This window comes from Glycine max, chromosome 15, assembly GCF_000004515.6.
Source record: "Glycine max cultivar Williams 82 chromosome 15, Glycine_max_v4.0, whole genome shotgun sequence".
Lineage (NCBI taxonomy): Eukaryota > Viridiplantae > Streptophyta > Magnoliopsida > Fabales > Fabaceae > Glycine > Glycine max.
In genome coordinates, this window is record NC_038251.2 from 44,418,162 (window position 1) to 44,442,388 (window position 24,227).

At 31.3% G+C, this 24,227-nt stretch overlaps 1 protein-coding gene across 2 annotated transcripts; it reads left to right on the forward strand.

Moving 5' to 3' along the window:
* Positions 1-19,048: 19,048 nt before the first annotated feature.
* LOC100783400 (ribosome-recycling factor) lies at positions 19,049-24,136 on the forward strand. Of its 2 annotated transcripts, XM_026125668.2 has the most exons (6): positions 19,049-22,500; positions 22,593-22,689; positions 22,790-23,045; positions 23,142-23,210; positions 23,675-23,743; positions 23,830-24,136. In XM_026125668.2, the coding sequence occupies exons 3-6, from the start codon at positions 23,010-23,012 to the stop codon at positions 23,887-23,889; spliced, it is 234 nt and encodes a 77-aa protein (XP_025981453.1). In that variant the 5' UTR covers positions 19,049-22,500; positions 22,593-22,689; positions 22,790-23,009; the 3' UTR covers positions 23,890-24,136. The 2 variants fall into 2 exon arrangements, with proteins under 2 accessions (XP_025981453.1, XP_040865609.1); XM_041009675.1 differs by lacking the exon at positions 22,593-22,689.
* Positions 24,137-24,227: the final 91 nt, after the last annotated feature.

The following is a 24,227-nucleotide window of genomic DNA, read 5'->3' on the forward strand; positions in this document are numbered from 1 at the left end:
TTAAAACATAGGAAGGAGCACTGGGAGAAACCTTAGTAGCACCATCTATAGGGCCAACCTCAACAATAGGTTGACCCTCTTCTCTAGTAGTAAGAGCAAAGTAGACGGTGGCACGGCCCCACCTGTAGGTGTGACCTGCTTCAAAAGTGACATTCAAGGGAAGTCACCCATAATAGCTTCAAGACAAGCAACAATAATACAATGAATGTCAATTCAGGCCACAAACACAGTTCAAACACAAGAAAGGAAAACAAGGGAAAAATGTTTACCATCCAAAGCAGCGAGAGGATCATTTGCCGAGGGAATAGACAAAATGGCCTGTACATCCAGTGAGGCTGATAGTTGTTGCAAGATAGCCTTGTCGACCCTCTCTACAAGGGTTAATAGATCTTCATCAAACGATTTGAACTTGGTGGAGTCAAACTACCAATAGAGCAGGAAGTGGGGCTCCCCGTCCCTATTGAACATCAGTTGCAAACCATCAGTCACGACATCAGTAGCCAGGACCTTAAAGAAGCATTCTTTGAAGTGGCGAAAAATGTTTGAGTCAAACTCAAATAGCTTCTTCGACATGTTATTCAAGAAGACCTAACCAATGTTGTCAGTTAGCTTCATCTGGAAGAAATAGAAGAAAATCGACACACTGGGCCGGATGTTGAAGAAGGGGCACAAAATCTAAAAGACCCTCACCATGTCTCAACTATTTGGGTGGAGTTAGGAATGGGCCACATTCAAGTGCTCAAGTAGAGCACACTAGAATAAGGTCAAGGGGAGAACAAGACCCAGGACCTCAAACCGAAACTTGTACATAAAAAAGAAGGGTGGATTGCTCGACATTGCCCTCAAGAAAGAGAAGTCATCACTCCTACAAGCCTGGACGACTATCTTGCAGGAGTCATTGGGATTTTCCAACTTCACTTGGCATTGCAGTGTAGCGACACTTGCCATAGAGGTGATGGAGGACTTGTACTTCAGAACGTCGCCCCTCACCCACTCAAAGCCAACAACGACAGGGAAGGACGACGACAACCTAATATTATGGCTAGGTTGCAAGCGGCGAAACACCCTAACGTCCCCGCCACCACTCTTCCTTGCTCCCCCAGAAGTAGAAGGGGGGAGAATCATAGTGACCGGGACAGGCTCCCCGGTTGAGGAAGCAGTGAAAGGTTGTGCCCTCCCACGAAGATGAGAGGTGCCTCCACCAATATGACATGAAACCCTCAACCTCTTCGAGGAAGAAGATTCGCTATTAGAAGCACCATGGTGAGTATCCTCCGAGGAGAAACCTCCAATGGAAATGACTTCTCGGTCCTTCAGGGGATGCTGAATCGAACCCCTAGAATCGCTACCACCCATACCAATGGCAGAGTTAGACAAAAATGAAGACATAATTAGAGAAGGAATACCTTGAAGGATTGAAGAAAGTGAAGGAAGAGGAAATGGAATCTCAAGAAGCAAGCACGAAAGCAAAAATATTTTGAGAGATAGAAGGCAAAAATTCAAAGTGACGGTGGTAATGAATCAAACGTCCACTCCATTTAAAAAGAAGACAGACTCTTCAGTAACTGGCAGGAGCTGAAGTGGTGCCTTAATTTTTTGCAACACAATGCAGCCCCACTCACCCACACACCACATCTCCAGTACATGCCTACTCCACGAGTGACACATATGCAAGAGTAGGCCTCACACGTCTACTACAACAAGAAAAATAGGTAGAGTTGTCAAATACATAGGCTTCCCTCACTTGATATGTCAGAGGTCACCTGTAAAACCAAAAGTATGTCCACCCCAGATAACTTGATAGAAGCAGCTCAGACAACACTTCTCCAGGCTAAGGGGCTTGACAAGCTTGATAGACTTACAACTCCCACTCTTGTTAAGGCCACCACTCTAGACATCGGACGACATTTGTTTGTGCTTGGGGTCTTGACCGACTCGTCACCCTCCTATTCGTTAAGGCTACTACCCTCGACATCAAACAATCTCCCTCAACACGGGACAATCTCCTTCGACACTGGACAACCTTTTTCGCTCGCAAGCTGGTTCAAAGCTTCAGGGCTTATGTATTGTCCAGGGTCTACCAAATACATGTGTCATGCTATGTGGCACTCCGAGACACACGTCAACCCTCCATGCCAGCCCTAGCACAGGAACATGAACGTCCAACCCTTAACAACCGGGCTCCCCAACCGACAAGTTATCTTTAACCTCTTATTATTTGAATATAATGTCATCTCTTTATCTCTTGGCAAATATTGAATTATTTACAAAGTCACACATTATCTCTAAGTACAATTATCTAAGCTACATATTATCTCTAATGTTATATATAAGCCACTAACTATTATCTATAAGTCGGTAATTATCTGCAATGGTTGTTACGTCATTGTAACAACCCTTATCAATAAGGACCCACACTATATGTATCAAGTTCCCTCGTACTCTCGACACACCGAATACACACATTCATTCATACTCTCTTGAGACGAACACATATATCCACACATGCTCACATATGCATATATACATTTTCACTTACTCCCCTAACTCACATTCTTGAGCGTCAAAGCCCTTTGTTTTGCAGGTTCCCCCTTTTTCCTTTTTAACAAAGGTCACTCACTCTAACGTGCAAAGTCTAGGAGCACACCTTTGCCACGTCCACCTTAACATGTGTCAGCTTCGGATTTTGGTAAGTACATTATTATTATTATTATTATTATTATTATTATTATTATTATTATTATTATTATTATTATTATATAAAAATAAATGTAAAACATAAAAGAGAGAAAGATAGCTAACTTGGAGGAAAAAGTTGACATTCCTATAAGATCAAATGAAAAAAAAAACAAATTAATTTCTATCATGTGGTCTATGTTATTAGATCAAAAAAGAAGGTTTATGGTCACTTTGTAATAAAGAAATTGTAGACATGATTTCACTTTAATAATTTAATAATAGTAACATGAAAATTGCACTTGTATTTTGTTATAGAAGATTATTATATAATCTATAACTAGTATAATAAGGAGATCTTATTTTGGTGTATTTTTTTATTTGACATCTTTACCTTTACTTTTTTTTATTAAGTAACTACTATTGAGTTATCTTTTCAATCTCATATTTTCATTAAAAAATTATATTAATTTAATCTTTGTAAAAATAAAACATTTTTTATGATTTTCAATGATATCTTCATTAAAAGGTTTCCTGATGTGACTAATAGATTTAATTATTTTATCTTTCTATCTTCTCAAATACACTTAGAAGATAATAACACATGTTCTTATTTTATTTTCTCTTCTATTCTCATGAGAAAGTTTGAGAAAATTGCTTAGAAATAGATGAAAAATTACAATTTAGGAGTGGGAGAAGGTTAATCGTCACAAATTATTTAATTTATTTAAAAAAAATTTAACCACCATAATTTATTTAATTTATTTATAATTAAATTACATGTAATATAAAATTTTATAAAAACGAAATTAATATTTTTAAAATTTTACATTACTCCAAACATATTTTATTATACCACTTTAGCCTAACTACTATAGTCAACATATTTTATTATACCACTTTAGCCTAACTACTATAGTCTTGTGTCTATTTTTGTTTTTTGACAAACTCTTATGTCTAATTTTTTTGTCATTCAAAATATTAACAATGAGGAAAAGAACCGGTCTCTTATATTACGCGGAGAGTGTCTCTGGCATCTGACAGAAAAGCCAGATTCAAGAAAGGGGGGCAGTACTCCAAAATAATTAACTTATCAAAAGAAGAAAGATCCTTCCTGGCTAGCAAATAAATAGGCACAGCAGTTTCCTTCTCTAAGAATGTGATGGACTCTTATGTCTAAATAATTATATTAAATTGGTAAAAGATAAAAATTGTCTAAAATAAATAACATTTTTTATAACTATAATAAAGGAAATACTTTTTTTTTTCTCCACATTTTATTATACCACTTTATCTTTTAACTACTATCTAAACCACCTACAATATTCACTCTTTTCTTTTTGACCCTCATGTCAAATTACTTAATTATATTAAATTGCTAAAAGATAAAAATTGTAAAAAATTAGCAATTTTTTTATAAAATAAAAAAATGTGTACAAACAAGCACGTTATGTTATCGTTCGTCTAGTATATATTATATTGAAATGAATTTGTTTTGTGTTGTTTCCGTAATTATTTTTAATTTAATATTTTCAATTTTTTAATTTAAATATCATATATCATAGATGGAATGTAGTTGTAATGTGATTTTTTAAATAATAGTTTTTTTACATTAATATAAAAACTCATTTATTTACATTAATTGTGACGAAATAAAAAGTAACATTTTATATTGTTTGTGACTAGAATTGATGTAAAAAATCTATATCAATTCTAGTCAAAATATATATAGAAAATGATTTTTTTTAAATCAACTCTGTTTAAAATTAATTGATTTAGAAAGTCTCACTTTCTATATTTATTTCAAAATCAATCTAAAAAACATCAACTTTTTATCTGCTCACCAATCCAATCAAGAATATATGAAATTATTGATATTAAAAATATATTTAATTAGAGAGTCCTTTTATGCAAGAGTGGCGGGAGAAATAAATATTTGACAATTAGATTTTATCATAAATAGTCAACATTATAATATACAAGTCATGAGTTTGTTTTTTAAAATATTTTTAAGTGGTAACATAACATTAAATTCTGGTCATCAATGTATGTTGGTATGACCCCTAATTATTTTTCTTACTTTCATATAAAAATGGTTTGGATTTACTCTTCTTATTACTCTCATATAAAAGTAGCCATCTCACTTGGTCTTAAATATGACTAAATCAAACCATGTGAACCACTAACCAACAACATAAACAATTCCATTTTAGGCAATTGACTTGAGAAATGAACTATATGATTCTTGTACCCCTTCTACTTTTTTACCTTAGCTTTTTCATGCTCATGCACGTGAGGCTCCAGTGTTGTGTACCTCTTCAGCCTGTTCGGTCGACCATCATCTATATCCTTGCTTGTTAAGTCCTTCCTAATGCCTTAAGGCACAAGCTGAGTTTCTTTCAAACGTTAAGATAGACATTACGTAATTGCAAAATAATGCACCATGAATGCATACTTGAGAATCTTGGGATATTCGCTACGGCAGTTATATAAGCCTTGGCTGAACCCTAGGATGAATAGATTCACACTTAGACACTTTTACACTTGAATATTTGTAAAAGTGTTAATGAAATATTAAATAAGAATACTTTATTATTATTATTATTATTTTATCTTGGATCATATATATATACTTACACCACAACATCAAATTTTTTGGGTTGAACACTTTACTTTAAATATTACAATATTTTATGCTAAAAAATAATTTTGTTGATCGAATTGAATATAATATTAGAAAATTTATAATAATTCACACATTCTATTCAATCAATTGAGTTAAATTTCTTTGACATATACATTAAAAATAAAAATAAAAATTTATATGTGTGGACATGTCACCACTCGTTTTCTTATGAATACTTTTATTTATTTTTTTACTATTCTTTTATTTATTTTCTATAACAGATATTAAATATTTTGTATATATTTTAAGATATCAAATATATTTACTTTCCATTTAATAATTTATAGGAAATTTTATAAAGAAGAAAAATATATTTCTCTTTTCTATGTCTTGGAACAGGGCTAGAGGGAGTCAAACGGATGACTTGAAAAGTCTTCGGATTTGAATGAAAACATAAAAGGAAAGTTAAAATAAGAACATTCAACTAAATAAATAAATTAAAATAAGAACATTAGGTGAAGACTCATGCACGTTATCAAATGTTAATAAAGGCCACATGTATATCTTGTGACCCCACCACCTTCTACCTTAAACTGGCCTTAGGATTGTGATTTCCTTTCAATGTAACAAACAACTTTGCGGCCACGTACGACCAGTGAATTTTGAAGTATAACTGAACCAAAAACAAAATAGACTTCTGTATTCTGTATAAAAATATTCTTCTTATATAAAAATCTTTAGACCAATGCTTTTAAGATTGGACTGAACATTCAACTAATCAAAGATACTTTCATAAAATAAAGGATAAATGTCTCCTTTGATTTATTATATTTTATTGATTTTTTATTTTTTAATACATTAAATTTTAAAATTTGTATATTAATCTTTTATATTTTTAAAATTTTCATTTTAGTACATTAACTCTTAAAATTTTCATTTTAGTATATTAACTCTTAAAATTTTTATATTAATTTTTTAAGTTTTAATTTTTTTATTTTCTTTTAAAAAACGTAGTACCTAGTGATATTTTAAATTTTAAAATAATTAATTATTTTAATCGCCATTATCTTAAATTAATTACTTTATTTATATTTAATTCTCCGTTAAAATTTAATCAATCAGCCCTAGCCTACCCTTCCTTACTAAGACAATATCTTTTAGTTTTGAAGATACTCTTGAGTAGCCTAATAGGATTTGTTGGATATCTCTTCCAAACTTGTTTCAAGCAATTCGAGTTACTGGCCTGTTATCCTTGAATAATTTTGTCTAAGCAAGCTAACTTGAAGGTTAAAGTTGTGAGCTTTTTATTTTTTTCTATTTAATTTTTCTTTAATCATATTGATATTTTTAATTACTACAATTTGATAAAAATATTTTTAATAACGATTATAATTGTTTTAATTAATATATTTGGCTATTTGCTTGTGTATTCTTAATTGAATTTATTTTTCATTTTAGAACAAATGCATATTTTTTACACTAAACATGTGCAAACTTAATTTTCATGACAAAGCTCCCTTTAAATATCTTGCTTCATATTAATAATTGAAAATGTAAAAATTAGAAAATAATATCAACAATCAAACAAAAATTTTATATATCTAATGAGAAAAAAAATGTTGCAAAAATAAGCGAGTAAAAAATTAATTGAAGAAGCTTACTTTACGAAAATAAAATTGATATGTAAAAATAATTATTACGTTTATCAAGAAACATCTTTATTTTTTATTAGAAACATATCAAATGATATAATTAATTAAAAATGGCAAAAGACAGTACACTAAAATTAATAAAAAAAATTACCTATGGGGGGGAGAGACACATCCCCCATCCAATACATTTTAGAATAAGTACATGATTGTTTTATTGCATATTCTCCTTATATATGTAAGACCAATTATTGTAAATGAGAATCTTGTAATACAAGATAATTATATGGTTATAGTTGCACTTGCTAATACACTTATCCACTTCATTTTTGAATAAAGCACCAAAAATGTTCCAAAAACATGTACTTCTTCGATATATTAACAAGTAAGAGATGTGGTTTAAAGAAAATAATATGTAACAAATAATTACAAATTACTTGCTAATATTTTTGTAGTTAAGTGTAATTGATAATATTACTCATATTTTGATGATAAGTACTAAAATAGAATTAAAATATAAAATATAGGGACTAAAAAAACTACTTTCAAACTATAAGAACTAAAAAGAAATAAAAATGTAAATTATAAGGACTAAAAAAATTACTTTCAAATTACATGAGAGAATTAAAATATAAACTATAAAAGGTAAAAATCGTGTAAAAGTATAGAAACCAAATGAGTAATTTAACTTAATATAAAATATCAATTTCAATAGATTAAAAAACTTAACATGTTAGAGACTATGCTAATGTCTTTCTAATTATTCATTGAAAATCATTCACCATTGCTTACATGCAAACATATATACCAATCAACAACGATAACCTCCATAAATATATATATATATATATATATATATATATATATATATATATAGAATAATTAATTATATGATTATAGAAAAAGATGTCAATTACATGATTATAATAATTATATATAAAAGAATTAATTATAGGGGAAAAAAAAACTAATTTTATAGGAAAAATACAAATCAAAATCCAGAGGAAGAGAAAGTCAAAAGATAATGAAATGAGAAAATTTATAATCAAATAAGAAACGAAAACATAAGGAAATAAAGTGTGTTAAAAAAGTGAAGATATGAAAATACAAAATTCTCATCCACTAACACATATATAAATATAAATATAAATATTATTTAATAAAAATATATTATATATATTTTTGAATCAATTAATATATTTATCATATCAATTAATTTTAGATTTAATAGAATGATTAAATAAATTTAATAGAATAATATAAAATAAATATAAAAAATACATTAGTTAATTGAATTATTTGGAAGCAATGAATATGAGATTGTCACATGAGATCATCTCATAAAATCAAATCTTCTTTCATATATAGATAATAGATAGATAGTAGATAACTTTTAAAATCCTCTTGATTAATGATCAAGGTTCATCGGGCTAGCCTCCCATTTCAGATTTGAGTTATTCTTCTTGTACCCGTACAAATTTCTTTTACACCCAACAAGTCATACAAAAAGACAAAATTGTCCTTCACTTAAAAATCAAATACAATCATCCCTCCTCTCACTATTCATTCACGCCTCCTCCCTCCTACTATGTTGTGACACCATTGATGCCTCTTTCTCCTCCCTATTGCATTGTGAGTTTGTGCCTCACCTCCATTATTCTTCCTACACTCATCTTTCATCCCATCTCACCTCCCCGCCATGAGTACCCTGTGTTCGTATGGGACATGCGAAATGAAAATCTGTATAACCATACAGATTGACAATCTGTATGATCCATACGGATTATGGATTGATAATCCGTATGAGACATGCGAAATGAGAATCCGTATGGATCATACAGACTCTCAATCCGTAGGGATCATATGGATTCTCAATCCATATTTTTATTTAAGAAAAAATTTATTTAATAATTTTGTTTATTTAAAAATGAATGTATAAATTTTATTGTTATTTAATTATTTTATAAATTAATTTTTAATAGTTTTATATATTAAAATACTTATCTATAAAATAGTTAAATAAAAAATTCCAAATTTTTATAATGTATATATTTTAAATTTTATTAAACAAAAATAGGTAATATTGTATAATAAATTTTTTTATTAATATATTTGTATAAATATTATTACATTAAAACTATTAAATGTTTATATAAATAGTGATTTGAAGTATAAAAAATTTAAAAAAAAATGAATTTCTACATTCATTTATAAATATATAAAAGTATTAAAATAGTTATTTATAAAATAATGAAATAGTCATTTATTAAAAATTAAAAATAAAATTATACTTTGATTTTGATAATATATATTAGTTAGCTAGAAATAGTGATTTGAAGTACAAAAATTTAAAAAATGAATTTTTAAATTAATTTATGAATACATAAAAGTATTAAAATAGTTATTTATAAAATAAATAAATAATTACTTATGAATTATTAAATAGTAATTTATAAAATATTTAAAATAAAATTGTAGTTTGATTTTGATGATATGTTTTAGTTTCTAGATTAATAATTTAATGTCAATTTAAATTTTATTTATTACATTTGTTAAAATATACTACATTTAATTATATAGTAGGGTTTTCGATGATTTATTAGTTACTTTGTTAGTTAGTTTTTGAGTAATAGAATGAAAATATTTTTGTTATGAAATATAAAACTCAACTATTATTTGAACGATGACATTAATTGATATTAATGTGCAAATTTGTAGACTATTGGTTAGAACTAGAGGATTGTGTCGAGCTTTAGGTCGAGTTTTATGAAGAGCCTTAGGCAAATAGGTTATTGGTGATGAGGAAGAAGCCCCTCAACGTTGAAGGCCAACAACATCGACACATAAACAGCTGACAATTGTAGCTGTTGCCTAGGATATTGAGCATGTGGATCATGTTGCAGACAAGGTTCATGAGGAGCCTCACGAGCCAGTTACGGATCATGTAGTTGTTGATATAGAGGGTTTTCTAGACGGACCCCAAGATACATAAGTGTTAACGTCATATGCTGATCATGTGGCAACCAAAGTTTGGACATGAGAGGCAATTATTTTGTTTAATTAAAACATATTTAAATAACTATTTGTCATTTTAATTTACCTAATTAATTTTAATTATTTGCAGGAACGTATTGAGTTGAAGTTGGCCTCTCATGGGAGGAAGGTGGAGAAATTTGGAAGGCCTGCACATGAGATTGAAGGCATAGTGGCTGCTACATGATTAAGTTCTCTAATTACATGTTTATTGGAGACAGGTGACAAGGAACTTTTATTTGCCTTTATGGAGAGGTGGCATAAGGAAACTAGCAGTTTCCATCTATAGATAGAAGAGTTGACTATAACCCTTGATGATGTGAAATCCTTATTACATCTGCCCATTACAGGTTCCTTCCATACCTTTGAGGCTATTGATGTACAGGAAGTTGTTGACTTGTTAGTTGAGTTGCTTGAAGTCAGTAGATAAGATGCAAAAAATGAGACTGAGCAATGTAGGGGGGCATATGTTTTTCTAGCTTGGCTGCAAGACGTTTATCGAAGCAAATGTGACACAAGATAATGGACCCTAGCAACTCGAGCATATTTATTGCATCTAGTAGGTTGTACACTATTTGCTAACAAGAGTGCCACACATATTAGTGTGGTATTCTTGGATGCATTTCATGACCTCAGCTTACCTGGAGGTTATTCATAGGAAATGACTGCAGTAGTCCATATGTATGACAATCTGAATGTTGCATCCAAGCATACCACAAAGCATCTTACAAGATATATCACTTTGTTGCAGGTAATTATAATGATTTTTATCATTGTTATATGTTTTAAACTTTATATGTACTATTGATTAGAATTGTTATTTGTATTTTTTAATATGTGCAGTCTTGGATCTACGAGCATTTCCTTATAATTGCGTCCATTATTGCTGATGAGGATTATCATGAGAGGAAATCATGTGTTTGTCGCTAGAAGTGTGGGAAGGCATTACCAGTGATGACCTATTGTAAGCACTTAGATAGGTTGATGTCAGATGTTGTGTGCTGGATACCTTATGGTGATCATCGTGCTTTTAGAGAATTCGAGCTCATTTCACTATTTTCTGGACTTATCAGGTGAGGTTCATCAATTGATAGACACCAACCAGAGAGGGTAATACGACAGTTTGGTTATATTCAGACCATTCTTCTACTCCCTATTGCTCCATCTCTATACACATAGGAGATTGACGATAGATGACTTCAGTTTTCTCAACACCTTGCACAGTTTTGTAGTTCTCATAGTTAGTGTGAAACAAACTACATGGAGTGATTTTATAGGATACCTCACCCATTCATGAGTCTGCCACAACTTGGGGAGCCTCCTATACATCCGCCCATGGTGCATGATGATACATATATTATACTAGATCCACCTATGTTGCCCATTCACTCAATAGCTATGCCACAACCAATTGCACCTGCAGTTGCTGATGCAGACATACCTCGACATGCAGTGGTATAATATATTCTCAATTCACTATTATTGATTTTTTTTCTTACATGCTTCCAATATTTATTATTGGTGTTGTTTTCAACATCATAGGCCGCTTGTCAAAAGATAGTGCAAAACTTGGAACACATGATCAACATGAGGATGATCACTACTAGAACTGATGCATACACTCTGATTGAGCACTATCTAAGATTAGCTAGGTGTCATTGAGCAAAGAAATGTTTATGTTCACTACAGATGAAGGAGGCATACATATGACAAAGATGGTGGTGGAGCTAGATGATGATAGTTGGGATTGACTGAGTATTACAAGATATTTGTATACAATATGACTTGAACTATTTAATATTTTTATTATTTGATTGACGACAATGGTTCACATTTGCACTTGTATAGTATTTGACTATTATGCTCTTAAACCCTAAATCGTAAACCCTAAACCATAAATCTTGAACACTAAACCCTAAATCCTACACCCAATATCATCATTATTTTTTTTTATATAAATTTTGTTGTTTACCATTAATATGATAGGAGATATAAGTAAAATAAGTAGTTAAAATGTTAAATGTAACACATAAAATGAAAATTATTTTTAAATAATCTTTTTTCCTCTTACACGATTTGTATACAATGGGACGAAAAAAGTAATATCATCATTCAAATGATAATAAAACTTATTTATGTCCTCTATCTATGAGTCTTTAGTCAGGTAGGTATATAGATGGAAACCTCATTAACCTCGTCTAATTAGTATGCTGGTGCATTCGGTTAACATAAGGAGTAGGTCATTGTCTTGCTTAATAATGACAATATGTTGACCATAACAAAGTTGTTGGCGGCAAGAGACAACCATCTCTTAGAAATACTTGTTACAAAGAAAAATACACATTCAAATGTTCATAACACATGTTATAATAAAAAAAATTAAAAAAGGATGGTCATTGCTATACTTAAACAAAATGATTGTCACTTTGTCACATACATCGAGCTCTTCAAACTACTTGGATATGGCTTTCATCTCTTCTATTATGCAGACTTCGAGCTCAGATAAACCTTGATTTTGGTGTTAAGTTGTAACTTAACCATTGACTTGAAATTTTGAAAACAGAAATGGTTTCAGCCTCAGACTTTATGGAAAATATCCATGTGTACCTAGAGAAAGCATCAATGAAGGAAACAAAATACGTATAACTAGCATATGAGGTAACATGGGAGGGTCCCCACAAGTCAGTGAAAATTAGTTCCAAAGGTGAATAAATAGAAGTAGAGTTGTGAGTAGGTATTAGGTAACCTATGAGCTTTATCCATGCAACAAGAAGAACAAAACTTTGTGATGTTTTTATTCAATAGAGAAATATTACACCGTTTGAGAACAATTTTCATTACATGATCATTAGGGTCCCCTAACCTAGCATGCCAAAGATTAGCACTATTGGAATGGTTAACAACAAAATTTGAAACAACATTAGAGGTATTATTGACAATAGCAGTTGAAATAGAAAATTCAGCATTTGGAACAAAGGTAGAAGTTGACATCAACCGAGAAGGATTGCCTTGAAGCTGGAGGTTGTGAAAAGAATAGAGTTCATCAGAACCAACCAGTCCTTGTAGGAGGATCTTATTGGTCTCCTGAGATTTCACAAGACATAAACGAGGATGAAACTCAAAGAAAACAAAATTATCTTTGGCAAATTGACTCACACTTAACAGATTTTTCGAAATTAAATGAACATGTAACAATTTATGAAGTTTAAAAAGGTTATGCTAGTATCATTAGGAGAAAGGAAAGTTAAGGAACCAGTGTTGCAGAAACTTAAACCTTCACCATTGCCTATGAAAATTTGCTCAAGTCCATCAAAATTAGTAAACTGTTTAATGTTTTGAGAATCACCAGTAACATGAAAATTGGCTCCAGAATCTGGTATCCATGTGGAGCCAGGTGCACCATTACCATGAGAGGATGAGTTTGTGAGAATGGTAATGGGTTGACTAAGTCCAGGAACAATGGACTTAGCATTGGGATTAACCCATGTGTTGGAGTTTCTAGTTGAACCAGTAGAACAAGGGATAGGTTATAGCATGGTAGGATAAAAAAAATTTAAGGACTCATGTGGCTAAAAATTGATTAGTGCTAAAATGACAAACATTAGCCGTGCACCCATAATTAAGACATATTTGGCACTAAAAATTAGCAAACCTTCCACCTCCATGACGTCTGCCGGAACCATTGCCACCATGTCCTAGATATCAATTAGAAAAGGCACTGTGACCACCTCCATGGCCATATGAGCCTTGAGAACCGCCAGAGTGACTATTTTTGTAAATGTTTGGTTGCACGTAACATTGAGCGTAGTTTAATGATGCAAAACTGATTATTTGAGCATCTCGATTATATCGTGTGAGCCTAGTCTCATGACCTTAGAGTAGAGCTTCAATTTTTCCAATTGATGGAGTGCACTTCTTACTCTCGATGGCAGAAATCACCGGCGCATAATCAAATGGTAATCCTTTGAGGAATGCATCAACATGCTCCTCATGACGAACAAGAACACCCATGCTAGCCATCTCATCAATGTATCCTTTGATCTTGTGCAAGTATTCATCAATCGACTTTCCATTAAGGGTGATTGCGCACATCATAATGCGAAGTTGTTGTGCACGAGATTTAGTATGAAGACTAAAGTATTCATGGATTTTGTCCCAAACCTAATACGAATGATTGGAACCTAGCACTCTTGACAACACGGACTTCAAAAGTGTAAACTGCAACCAAACAAGAAGTGTTTGGTCTTGAACTTCTCAGGTTTCATACTCTAGGTTGACACGATCAGCAATGCAATCATCCTCGGTTAGAAAACAAGGTGGAACAATCAAATTAACAACAAATCGTTGCAACTTGTGTGATTTGATCACTGGTTCGACATGTTGTTGTTAGTGAAGATAATTTGAATCATCAAGCTTCTCTACAATAGAGAGGAAATGACTGAGAAATGAGGTTTAAAGGATTGGAAACCATGAAAGCACTCAACATGACCTTGCAAAAACACAATGATTACGGAAAAATGGCTCTAGATACCATTTTCGATTAACTGAGAGAGAATAGAAGAGAAAAAGAAGAAGAAAAAAAATCTAATATTATTGATATGAAAAGTTAGTTGGAGTTAGTTATAATTGAGGTATTTATAGACCTCTACATAGTTGAACTAACCATAACTGATTCTAACTAATCCTAACTGACTTCTAACTAACTAATCCTATTGAGATGCAAATAGAAAAGTCCTTACACTCCTTAAATTACTAACTAACACTAGATGGGTGTTGTTAGCAAAAGCTAACAACCCTTACAATAGTTATTTATCACTCAATGGGTGATGTTAGCAAAAGCTAACAAGCCTTACAATTAATATACAAAATTGTTTTCACAGTTATACATTTACATACACTAATAAAAGTCGAATCCATATTCTAAGAACATTTAAAAAGTCAACAATGAATAAGGAGGTGGTATTTAATTTTGATTGCACCTAAGTTTTGTTCATTGAGTAATAACCATGCTCTATTCCTTTCAATTATTTTTTTTATCCATTTTTATGTGTTCTGATTTTGATTTATTTGTTGTGAATGGGCATTCACAACAATAAAAATATTTATTTCCGATGGACTTTTTCTCACGGAAAAAGTTCCATTGGAAATTTTGAATTTTCTTACAAAATTTATTGAAGGAAAAATTTATGTCCAAAATTTTCAAAAGAATGATGGATCTTACATATGGTCAATTATTCCATCGGAAAGTTCACAATTCTGATGGATTATACCAATGGAATGAGGATCTGTTGGAAACCAAAATTTCCCAAAACATAAAACGACAACAGTCGCTGTTTGAATCACTTGATTTTTTCGCGTTCTTCTCCCCGGTTAATTGACGCTAGGGGGTTTCATTTACAAACTTATTTTCTAAATTGGTCTATTCTGAAATTTATTCTCGAGGGATCTCTCTCTACAAGCATTCCACCATTGCTAGGAGTGAAATATCTGCATGGATGACATGTGTATGTATTTCGCGATGTGTACTGGCAAAACAGAAGTGGTTTCGCCAATGGTACAAGTGAAATAGTCTATTTAAGGACTCGCCATTCCTATCAGCGAAATAGGTGCAGCTATGACATAGGGGTCTTTCGCTGAAGGTGGGGTTACGTCCTAGAAACATGTGACAGCTGGCATATAGAGAGAGAACGATGAAAAGCCCTCTCTATAGTTTTTCACGAGTTTTGAAATCTCCTTCTTTGCCTTTCGCCTTCTCCAACCTCTTTTCTTTCTCCCTTACTACCTTTCTCCTCACTTTTTGTTTTCCTCCTTCTCGTTTTTTTCTTACTATTATATTTTTAATTTCGCCAGTGAATAAATCTTTCTTTAATATAGTTAATTAGATGATAATCACTTGCTAGGTTGGCAGACAAAAAATCATCATTGGTTAATTAGAATGATTTTATTTGAGATATTACACTATTCATTCACGCTGTAGCAAACCTGGCCCCTTTCTGATAATGTGTACTATTCCCGGTTCATATATTCTTACACCAATCAAATTCGACACTACAAATGTAAACTTATACTATTTTAAATAATATAATTAGGTATATATTTTTATTTTATAACACACTTTTTACAAAAATTAATTATCCATTTAATTTCTATAATTTTTAAATTTATCTTAATTTTTTAGTTAAATGATTTTAAAGATAGACATTTTTTATAATTAAGATGTAAAGTTCACTGATAAAAAATTTATTTATTAAATTTCAGGAATTAAAATATTTACTTAAGTATAGGAATTATAAGGGATAAAATTAGAAATTACAGGAAAAAAATTAAACTTAAAAAAATGCATTAGATACAAATAATACTTTCAAATTCTTTTTGAATAATTATCAAATAAACTCAATTTTTACTTTCTTTGGTTATTTAATTAAAATTTATCTTTTTAATAATATTAAATATGATAAACAAATACATGTTAGTATTAAAATGAAATTTTTATTATTTTTAATTAATTCCTAAATTGTATAATCAACATTCAGTATAAAATATTTATAAATTATTATTACATTGATATTTTATTAATTAAGCAACTTTGTAAGATTTTCTAAAATCAAAGTTTTGAATCTATTTTATTTTTATATTTTTAATTCTCAATATAAAATTTTCGTGAATGTTTTAAATTTATATTTCACAAATTTACAAACTCATGCATACTTCAAAAAATGTGCATGACACGAGATTTTTACCAGTCCGATTTTCTCATAAATTATAAATAAGTTTAATTAATCATCTTAGTTCTATATTTTAATTAATTTTTGGTTTAGACCCGTCTGTTCCACTCGTGCAGTACCGCTCCCTATTTGCTTATCACTTCTACTCTCAGTATCTAGGACGTAACCCCACATTCAACTAAAGACCCCTATGTCATAGTTGCACCTATTTCGCCCAGTACCAATGACAGTCCTTAGGTTGTTTCGCTTGTACCATTGGCAAAATCACTTTTATTTTGCTTGTATCATTCGCGAAATCACTGCAAAATACTAAACCTGGTGTAAATAAGGCTTTTATGTTTAGGAAAAGTGTTTAGGAATATTGGAGACTTTGAATAGAAACTTGATAGGAAGGAGAATTCTTTATGGAGGAGAGAACTTTGTATTTTTGCTTGATACAAATGTGTAGGATTACATCTCTATTTATACTACTCTAAGGAGAACTCTAGACATACTAATTCTAGAGAGTTCTCAACTCTAGAGATCGAAAGAGTATTCTAGAGAATATTAAAACCATAAGAAATATCTAGACACTCCAAACACTACAAGAATTCTCTAGAAACATGACCCATAATTACTTAAACCCAAAATAATTAAGTCCAAGGAACCAAATAATTAATTTAGGCCCAAATCAAGTTTATATTTCAACAAAACTCTTAGGTTGTTTCGCTTGTACCATTGGCGAAACTACTTCTTGGTTGTTTCGCTTGGACCATTGGCGAAACCACTTCTTGCTTGAACCATTGGCGAAACCATTGCAAAATACGTACATGTAACCACTGCAAAATACGTACATGTGTCATCCATGCAGGTATTTTGCTCCTGAAATGCTTGTAGGAAGAGACTCCCTCCAGAATAATTTCAAAACAGATGCAGTTAGGGAATAAGTTTGTAAATGAAACCCCCTGAGGCCAATTAGCCTCTTCTCCCCCTCTTCCCCTATTTGTGCCATTGACGGATACCACACCAGAAGACCTTCACAGATACCCAATTGGTGAAGTCAAAGTCGCCGTCATGGCCTCTTCCATTGTCGTTCATGATGACAAAGTCACTGTGTGGCATCCATTTCGGCTGCACAAAGTCGCTTCCTTTCCATTCCAACGTTCGTTCGTTCACAGCCTTCTCCTTATGCTTACGTTGGTTGTCGTCCAGAAAGGTTTTTCTTTCTTTCTTTCTCTCTCTTTGTTTGTATATATCTTTTCCCTCTTTCTATCTGTTTCTTTTCAAAACAATCAAATGCACTATTACTGAATTCACTTTTGGGTTTCTGAACAACTGATGGTTTCGTGCGTGAAGAGTTTGTGTATTGTTTCCCCTTTTCTTCTGTTTTATTCTTTATAAGAAAAGATCTTAACACCCACTGTAACCATTCCACTCCCATTGAATAATGGTGAGGCTGAGAGCATGGGGAAGGGCTTTTTTCACCCCTCAATCTTGTATGGTTTATCAAGATTATTTGGTTTTGCTAAAATCATTCTTCACCCTCCATTAACGATGCATCTTCTTTCTTTCACTCATTCACTAAAAAAATTTGTGTACTCCACTTGTTTGTGGTAAAGAGTTAGTGGTATTTTAACATATTTGTTCTATAGTTGTAAATTATTAAAATAGTTCTTTTAGAACACAAATTGGTGTATATCAGCAGTTTCTATGTAGAAAAATGATTGTGGACACCCTCGAACTATTTCAAACCTAGTGAGAAAGAGACAGAGAAGTTTGTGGTTAAGTTTTATCTATTTGTAGTATAAAAATATTAAATTGAATACTATGATATATTTAAAGTTATTTTTTATTGTCTCGATACAAATTATGATTCACAGTTTAAAAATTAGATTGGTGATTTACGACTTGATAATCATGTGTGTGATTGATTGATAACTATGCTCAACACCACAAGTCTTTTGTTTTGTAACATTTTAAATATATTTCGGGCAAAAATTAGTAATTAGTAATATGAACAAATATATTTGTGTATGTACCTAAACATAAGACTATTTATTCAATAAATGTGAAAAGAAAAAAATACATATATTTACTATTAGGAGATAACTAATATAATAATCTAAAAAATAAAAAATGATAATTTATACATTTTAAAATTATTATAATCATTTTAAATATTATTTTCAAATTTTATTTAGTATATGAATATTATAATTTAAAATAAAAACTCCGTTATAATAAAATTTAGAGAAAAAAGTTAGTTTGCAGAATTTTTATTTTCAAAAATACAATTTTCATATTTAGGAAAAAATTGGCAAAGAACTAAGTATATTTTATAAATGACAAAAATATTTAAGATGGTTTTTATACATTTAAAACATTATTATATATTTAAAATTATAATTTTTTTCATACAAAATTTTCTTTCAGTAGTTAGAAAAAACACGTACTCTTAATGTGATTAGTCTCCAATGAGTTCGTGTCTCTAATTTGGAAAAAATAAACATTTATTATCCATTATCATTATACTTTATATGTATTTTTTAAATATATAGATAATGACTTTTAAATTTTTTTATTTGTCTCTTACTATCAGCTTGATAGTTGAGATTGTGTTGGGTGATCAGTTTTTTACTCACACTACATTATTCAGGTTAATTAGTTGAGGCTTTTGTATTCTATTTACTTGAAATTTTGTATTTTAAATGTGTTGTTAAGTATATTTGTGATTGTGGTAATGTTATTTATATTCCATAATTTGTTCATTTAGAAACTGAAACATTATATGTGTGTCATTTGTTTTACCTAAGGTATTATCATAATTCTTTCTACTAATAATAGAGATCACGCTAAGATTATGTGTGACTAAACATGAATATTCCTATTTTTTAATAAATATACAGAATATGAACAATATTCCTTGGAATCGTGGTTGTATGTGGATAGATGTTATAGTGGTCATCACAATAATGGGAGATCAAATGTCCTTGTATTAAATGTAATTGTATTAGGATTTTGGAGGGTAGGGTTCTAAAGGTTCACCTTTACAAAAATGGGTTCAAGCCTATTTATTGGATTTGGACTAATCATGGTAAAGACATGCTGCATGTGGATTTGAATGAGGGCAATAGATACATGGATGCTTCAACAAGTGATGTGGCTCAAGATGATGAATAATTTATGTTAATGCAAGACATGGTTTGTGATGCTATAATAAGGCAACCTCATACATTTGAAGCTCAAAACTCAAATAATATGAAAGAACCTCCAAATGAAGACACGCAAAGATTTTATAATTTATTAGTGGAGGCCAATGAACCATTGTACGAAAGGACAACAAACTCAAAATTATCAATATCCACAAAACTTTTAGCTTGCAAGTCCAATTGGAATATTTTCAACTAGTGCTTAGAGTTTATTTCAAAAATGTTTTTAGATGCAACACCTATAAAGGATGGTTTGCCAAAAAAAATTCATGATGCGAAGAGCTTAGTATCGAAGTTGGGATTCGAGGCTAAGAGGATTGACTGTTGTGAGGATGGTTGCATGTTGTATTGTAACAATGATGCAAATTTTGATATTGATCCACGAAATGTTCGACTCGATTTATACATAGATGGATTTAACCCATACATTCAAGCATCCTCTTGACCTTATTCTTGTTGGTCAATCATTGTTATCCCTTACAATCTTTCCCCACAAATATGTATGACTAAACCTTACATATTTTTGAGTTGTGTCGTACTAGGCCCATTTAATCCAACGATTGGTATTGATGTTTATTTTGATTACTGAGTTAGCAACACAAAATTACTATTGACAATCACCATTGACATATTACATTGTGTTTTTCTTTTATATTTGTTTTAAATTTAACTTAATGATTTATTTTAGTCTATGTTTTGCACTTGTCAATTTCACTATTTTCTTAATTATAAATATGTATCAATTCAAATTTTTACAGTAAATAATAAAAATAAATAAAATAATCACTAAATCATCATTCATAAATGATAAAAAAATAGAATCAATTGAAATATTAAATTATCTACAAAATAATATTTTCCGACAGATTTTCCATGGAAACTTTCCAGGAAAAATCCGTCAGACATAATCTATGGGAAATTTTTTATGGATTTTTTTGTCAAAAGTTTTCATGGGAAAAATCCATCGGAAATAGTCCGTGGCAGATTTTCGACGGACAGTATCTGTCGAAAATTTCTGACAGAAATTTCTCACGTATTATTTTTGACAGACACAAAAAATCCATTTGTTAAAATTTCCTACGACTATTTTGGCGATGGAAATTTTCAACTAGCGACAGAGTTTTAACATTTTTGACGGATTTTGACCATCGGAAATATGGTTTATTTTTGTGATTGTTGGAGCTACTTTGTTTTTTATGGGAATTAAGCCTAAATTTCAAGCACCAAACAAAAATTCTAGGGTGCATTTAATTGAGAAATATTTCTGAAAAACTGAATAAAGTTCTAAAGACGAAGACTAAGAGCGTGTTTGGATAGAGAATTTTAACTGAAGAAAGTAATTTATCAGAGAATTTAAATTCCAGTAATATAAAATTCATTGTTTGGATATTTTTTTATAAAGAATTTAAATTTTTGAAATTTTAAAAGAATTTTAAATAACTAAAAATGTGGAATTTTAATTTCTTTCTAAAATGTGAGAAATTGAAATTCTCTTCTCGATAGAATCTCCCAAAACATTCACGTATTTTTTTATAATTTTCATCCTCTCTTTCACTGAAAGTTCTCGAAATCTCATTCTCGAACTCACAACTCTTCTCTCATGTCGATGATCCTCTTCTTTAAGAAACACCATATGAGCTCGTGGAGCATTGATCGGGTGTGGGCATAAGGGGCACGTAGAACTGCACCCGTCAGGGGAGCAGTCATCGCTACCCATGACGCGGCGAAGTTGCTCATCGACACGGAGGGCTTGGACCATGCCTTGCGTCGTTGACTAAATGCTTTGATCGGGGGTAGTGGTATACGACACTGTGTCCGGGTTCCCTTGTGACTCCTCATGCCACATCAATATTCTTCTCTTTGGAAACACACCAATCATACTTTCTCTTCTCTTTATATTCATTTTCTTTCACCCTCACAATTTTAATTTTTTTTATCTAAACATAAAATTTTGAAAATAAAAGAATTTCAATTGAAGTATTTGAAATTCTTAGAATTTAAAATTTTTCAGAATTTAAAATTTCCTTATCCAAATACACTCTAAGAGAAATTTGGGATAGTTTCTTGAATTTCCCAGCATCTTTTCAAGAATTGGATGCATTTTAGTTTTCTAGGGTTGTTGGTGGAATTTGCTTATTGAATTGAGTTTGCAGCCTGTGAAAATGAAATGTTTAAGTAATAAATGTTTGTAAAGTTTTATGATTGTAAGTACAAATCTATGAGGCATGCAATTCTCTTTACTGATTGGAAATTGCAATCAGCTAACTCCAAGTATCAAGCTGTTAGATTTTAAAGTTGATATGGGATTTTTCTGATTGAAACATGTTGATACTTGATAGCTTGCCTGAACAATTTTCTTTGTTGAATTACTGTAGTGTGCAGAACTTTTAATGTCTAACTATTATTATGCATTATAAATGTTACTTGATTTCAATGGTCATTGGTTTATACGTTTTGGAGGATGAAGGGGGTGTCGGTACAATTGAAGTTCCACCAAACGTTGGCCCTACTATTAAGGCAAATGCTGTCTCGCAGATGGAGGCTGCAATGGCTGCATTGGCAATTCCATCTGAGCAAGCTACGTACAGGAAGGGCATCCCCAGGTATATTCATGCGTGTCACAATTGTTTATAGATCATCTGTGTCTCTTGATAGTTATTGATCGAGCGCAATAATGATGGGCATGTCTCTACAGGAATGCTCGATCATATCATTGTTGAAACAAGTGGTTTGAAGATGCCTTTGAATTGGCTTGTTGTTGTTTTTGTCTTAGATCAAAAAACCTTGCAGCGGTACTTTACCTTAGGAGTTGCAGTTTGTTATTACTTACTTGTAGATTGCTTAGTACTAAACTAGTATTACTTTTGCATTTGATATGCCTTACTTCTGCAGACACTTAAACAATTAGAGAATGCCATATTGTTTCATCTCCATTGGGGTTAAATCCTAAATCAGATGGTGAAAGATTGATTGCTGTTATTCTGCCGTAAGCACACATGCTATTGACATTCAGTTACATGCCTGTCTGAGTGAATTTGGTCTGATATAGTAGCTATTTAACAACTTGACTTTCAAGCTCAATATTAATCAACTAATTTACTGCTTCTTCACCATGAAAATGACCAGATTGACCAAAGAGCATATTCAGGTAAACTCATTACACTCCATTTAATCATTGTTTATCCTTTAAACACCTCTTTTCATATATCATGCCGGTATATCCTTTTTTTGACATTTATTTCAGGCTATGACTAAGCTGGTTGCTAAATCATGTGAAGATGCTAGTCAAAGTATTAGAAGAGCCCAGCAAAAGGTTTGGTGTGGCCTAGGTTTTCCCTAACTTTTTTTGTAAGGTTTTCCATTTAGCAATTTAAGTAAAGGGAATAAGAATAGTGTAGTTGTGGAAAGAATGAAATTCTCCCTCGCTCTGATTATTATCACCAACTTGAATTATTTTTGGTCAGGCATTGATTAACACTATCTTTTATGCTTAAGCATTCTTATGAGTTTTCAAATATGGAATTGGTGTTTTTCCTTTCACTCCATTCACCCTTGAAGAAGTAGCTGCTTATGTCCTGTTCTAAAATGCATTTTTTAATCATTAGAGCATATAAAATATTTCGAAATTTCAAAAAATGCAATACAGGAGAGCCTGGCCAATGGTTCGGGTTATCTTTATATTTTCAAATTAAAAAGGGTGGTCCTGTGGTCATTATTATTTTTTCCCAGCATACCATAATTTTCTGCAGACTCTGATTAAAGTTGTTAATTTTACAGGCAATGGATGCAATAAAGAAGTTGTATTCAAGTCTCCCCAAAGATGACATAAAAAGACTGGAGAAAGAAGTAACTTATATATGCTTATTGCAACTGAATAGATTACCGTGTTCCGTAGCTTTGGTAGTTTGGTTTCTTATATTTCCTTCTTACAGGTTGATGATTTGACAAAAAAAATTAGCAAGACTGCAGAAGATGTATGCAAGGTGAAATAGAAGGAAATTAGTCAAGGTTGAGATAAGGCATTGTTGTTATTTTTTCGTGGAGGATTAACTGCTTCGTTTCTCCTTTGAATTTTCTAGGACCTGAAATTTGTCTGGTCTTAGCTGAGTGTCAGTCCAAATTTGTGAATGTTCTGTTCTCATCATGGAGGGTGTGTATGGATTCAAGTGGGGGATATATAAACTAGTCGAAGCTGACACTCAATTACGAAGAGTTAATGATAGGGTTTGTTGGCATCAAGTTCATTGTTTCACATGTTTTGTAGACTTGATATTATCGTTGCTTGATGCTGTTCATACTTTCTGGAATGTTACTTTTTTTCAGTAGTTTA

Bases quoted from the DNA above. Each gene is read 5' to 3' on its own strand.
- LOC100783400 (XM_026125668.2), top strand. From the start codon at position 23,010: ATGAAAATGACCAGATTGACCAAAGAGCATATTCAG. The intron at 23,046-23,141 runs GTAAACTCATTA...CATTTATTTCAG, and splicing joins TGACCAAAGAGCATATTCAG to GCTATGACTAAGCTGGTTGC. The intron at 23,744-23,829 runs GTAACTTATATA...TCCTTCTTACAG, and splicing joins TAAAAAGACTGGAGAAAGAA to GTTGATGATTTGACAAAAAA.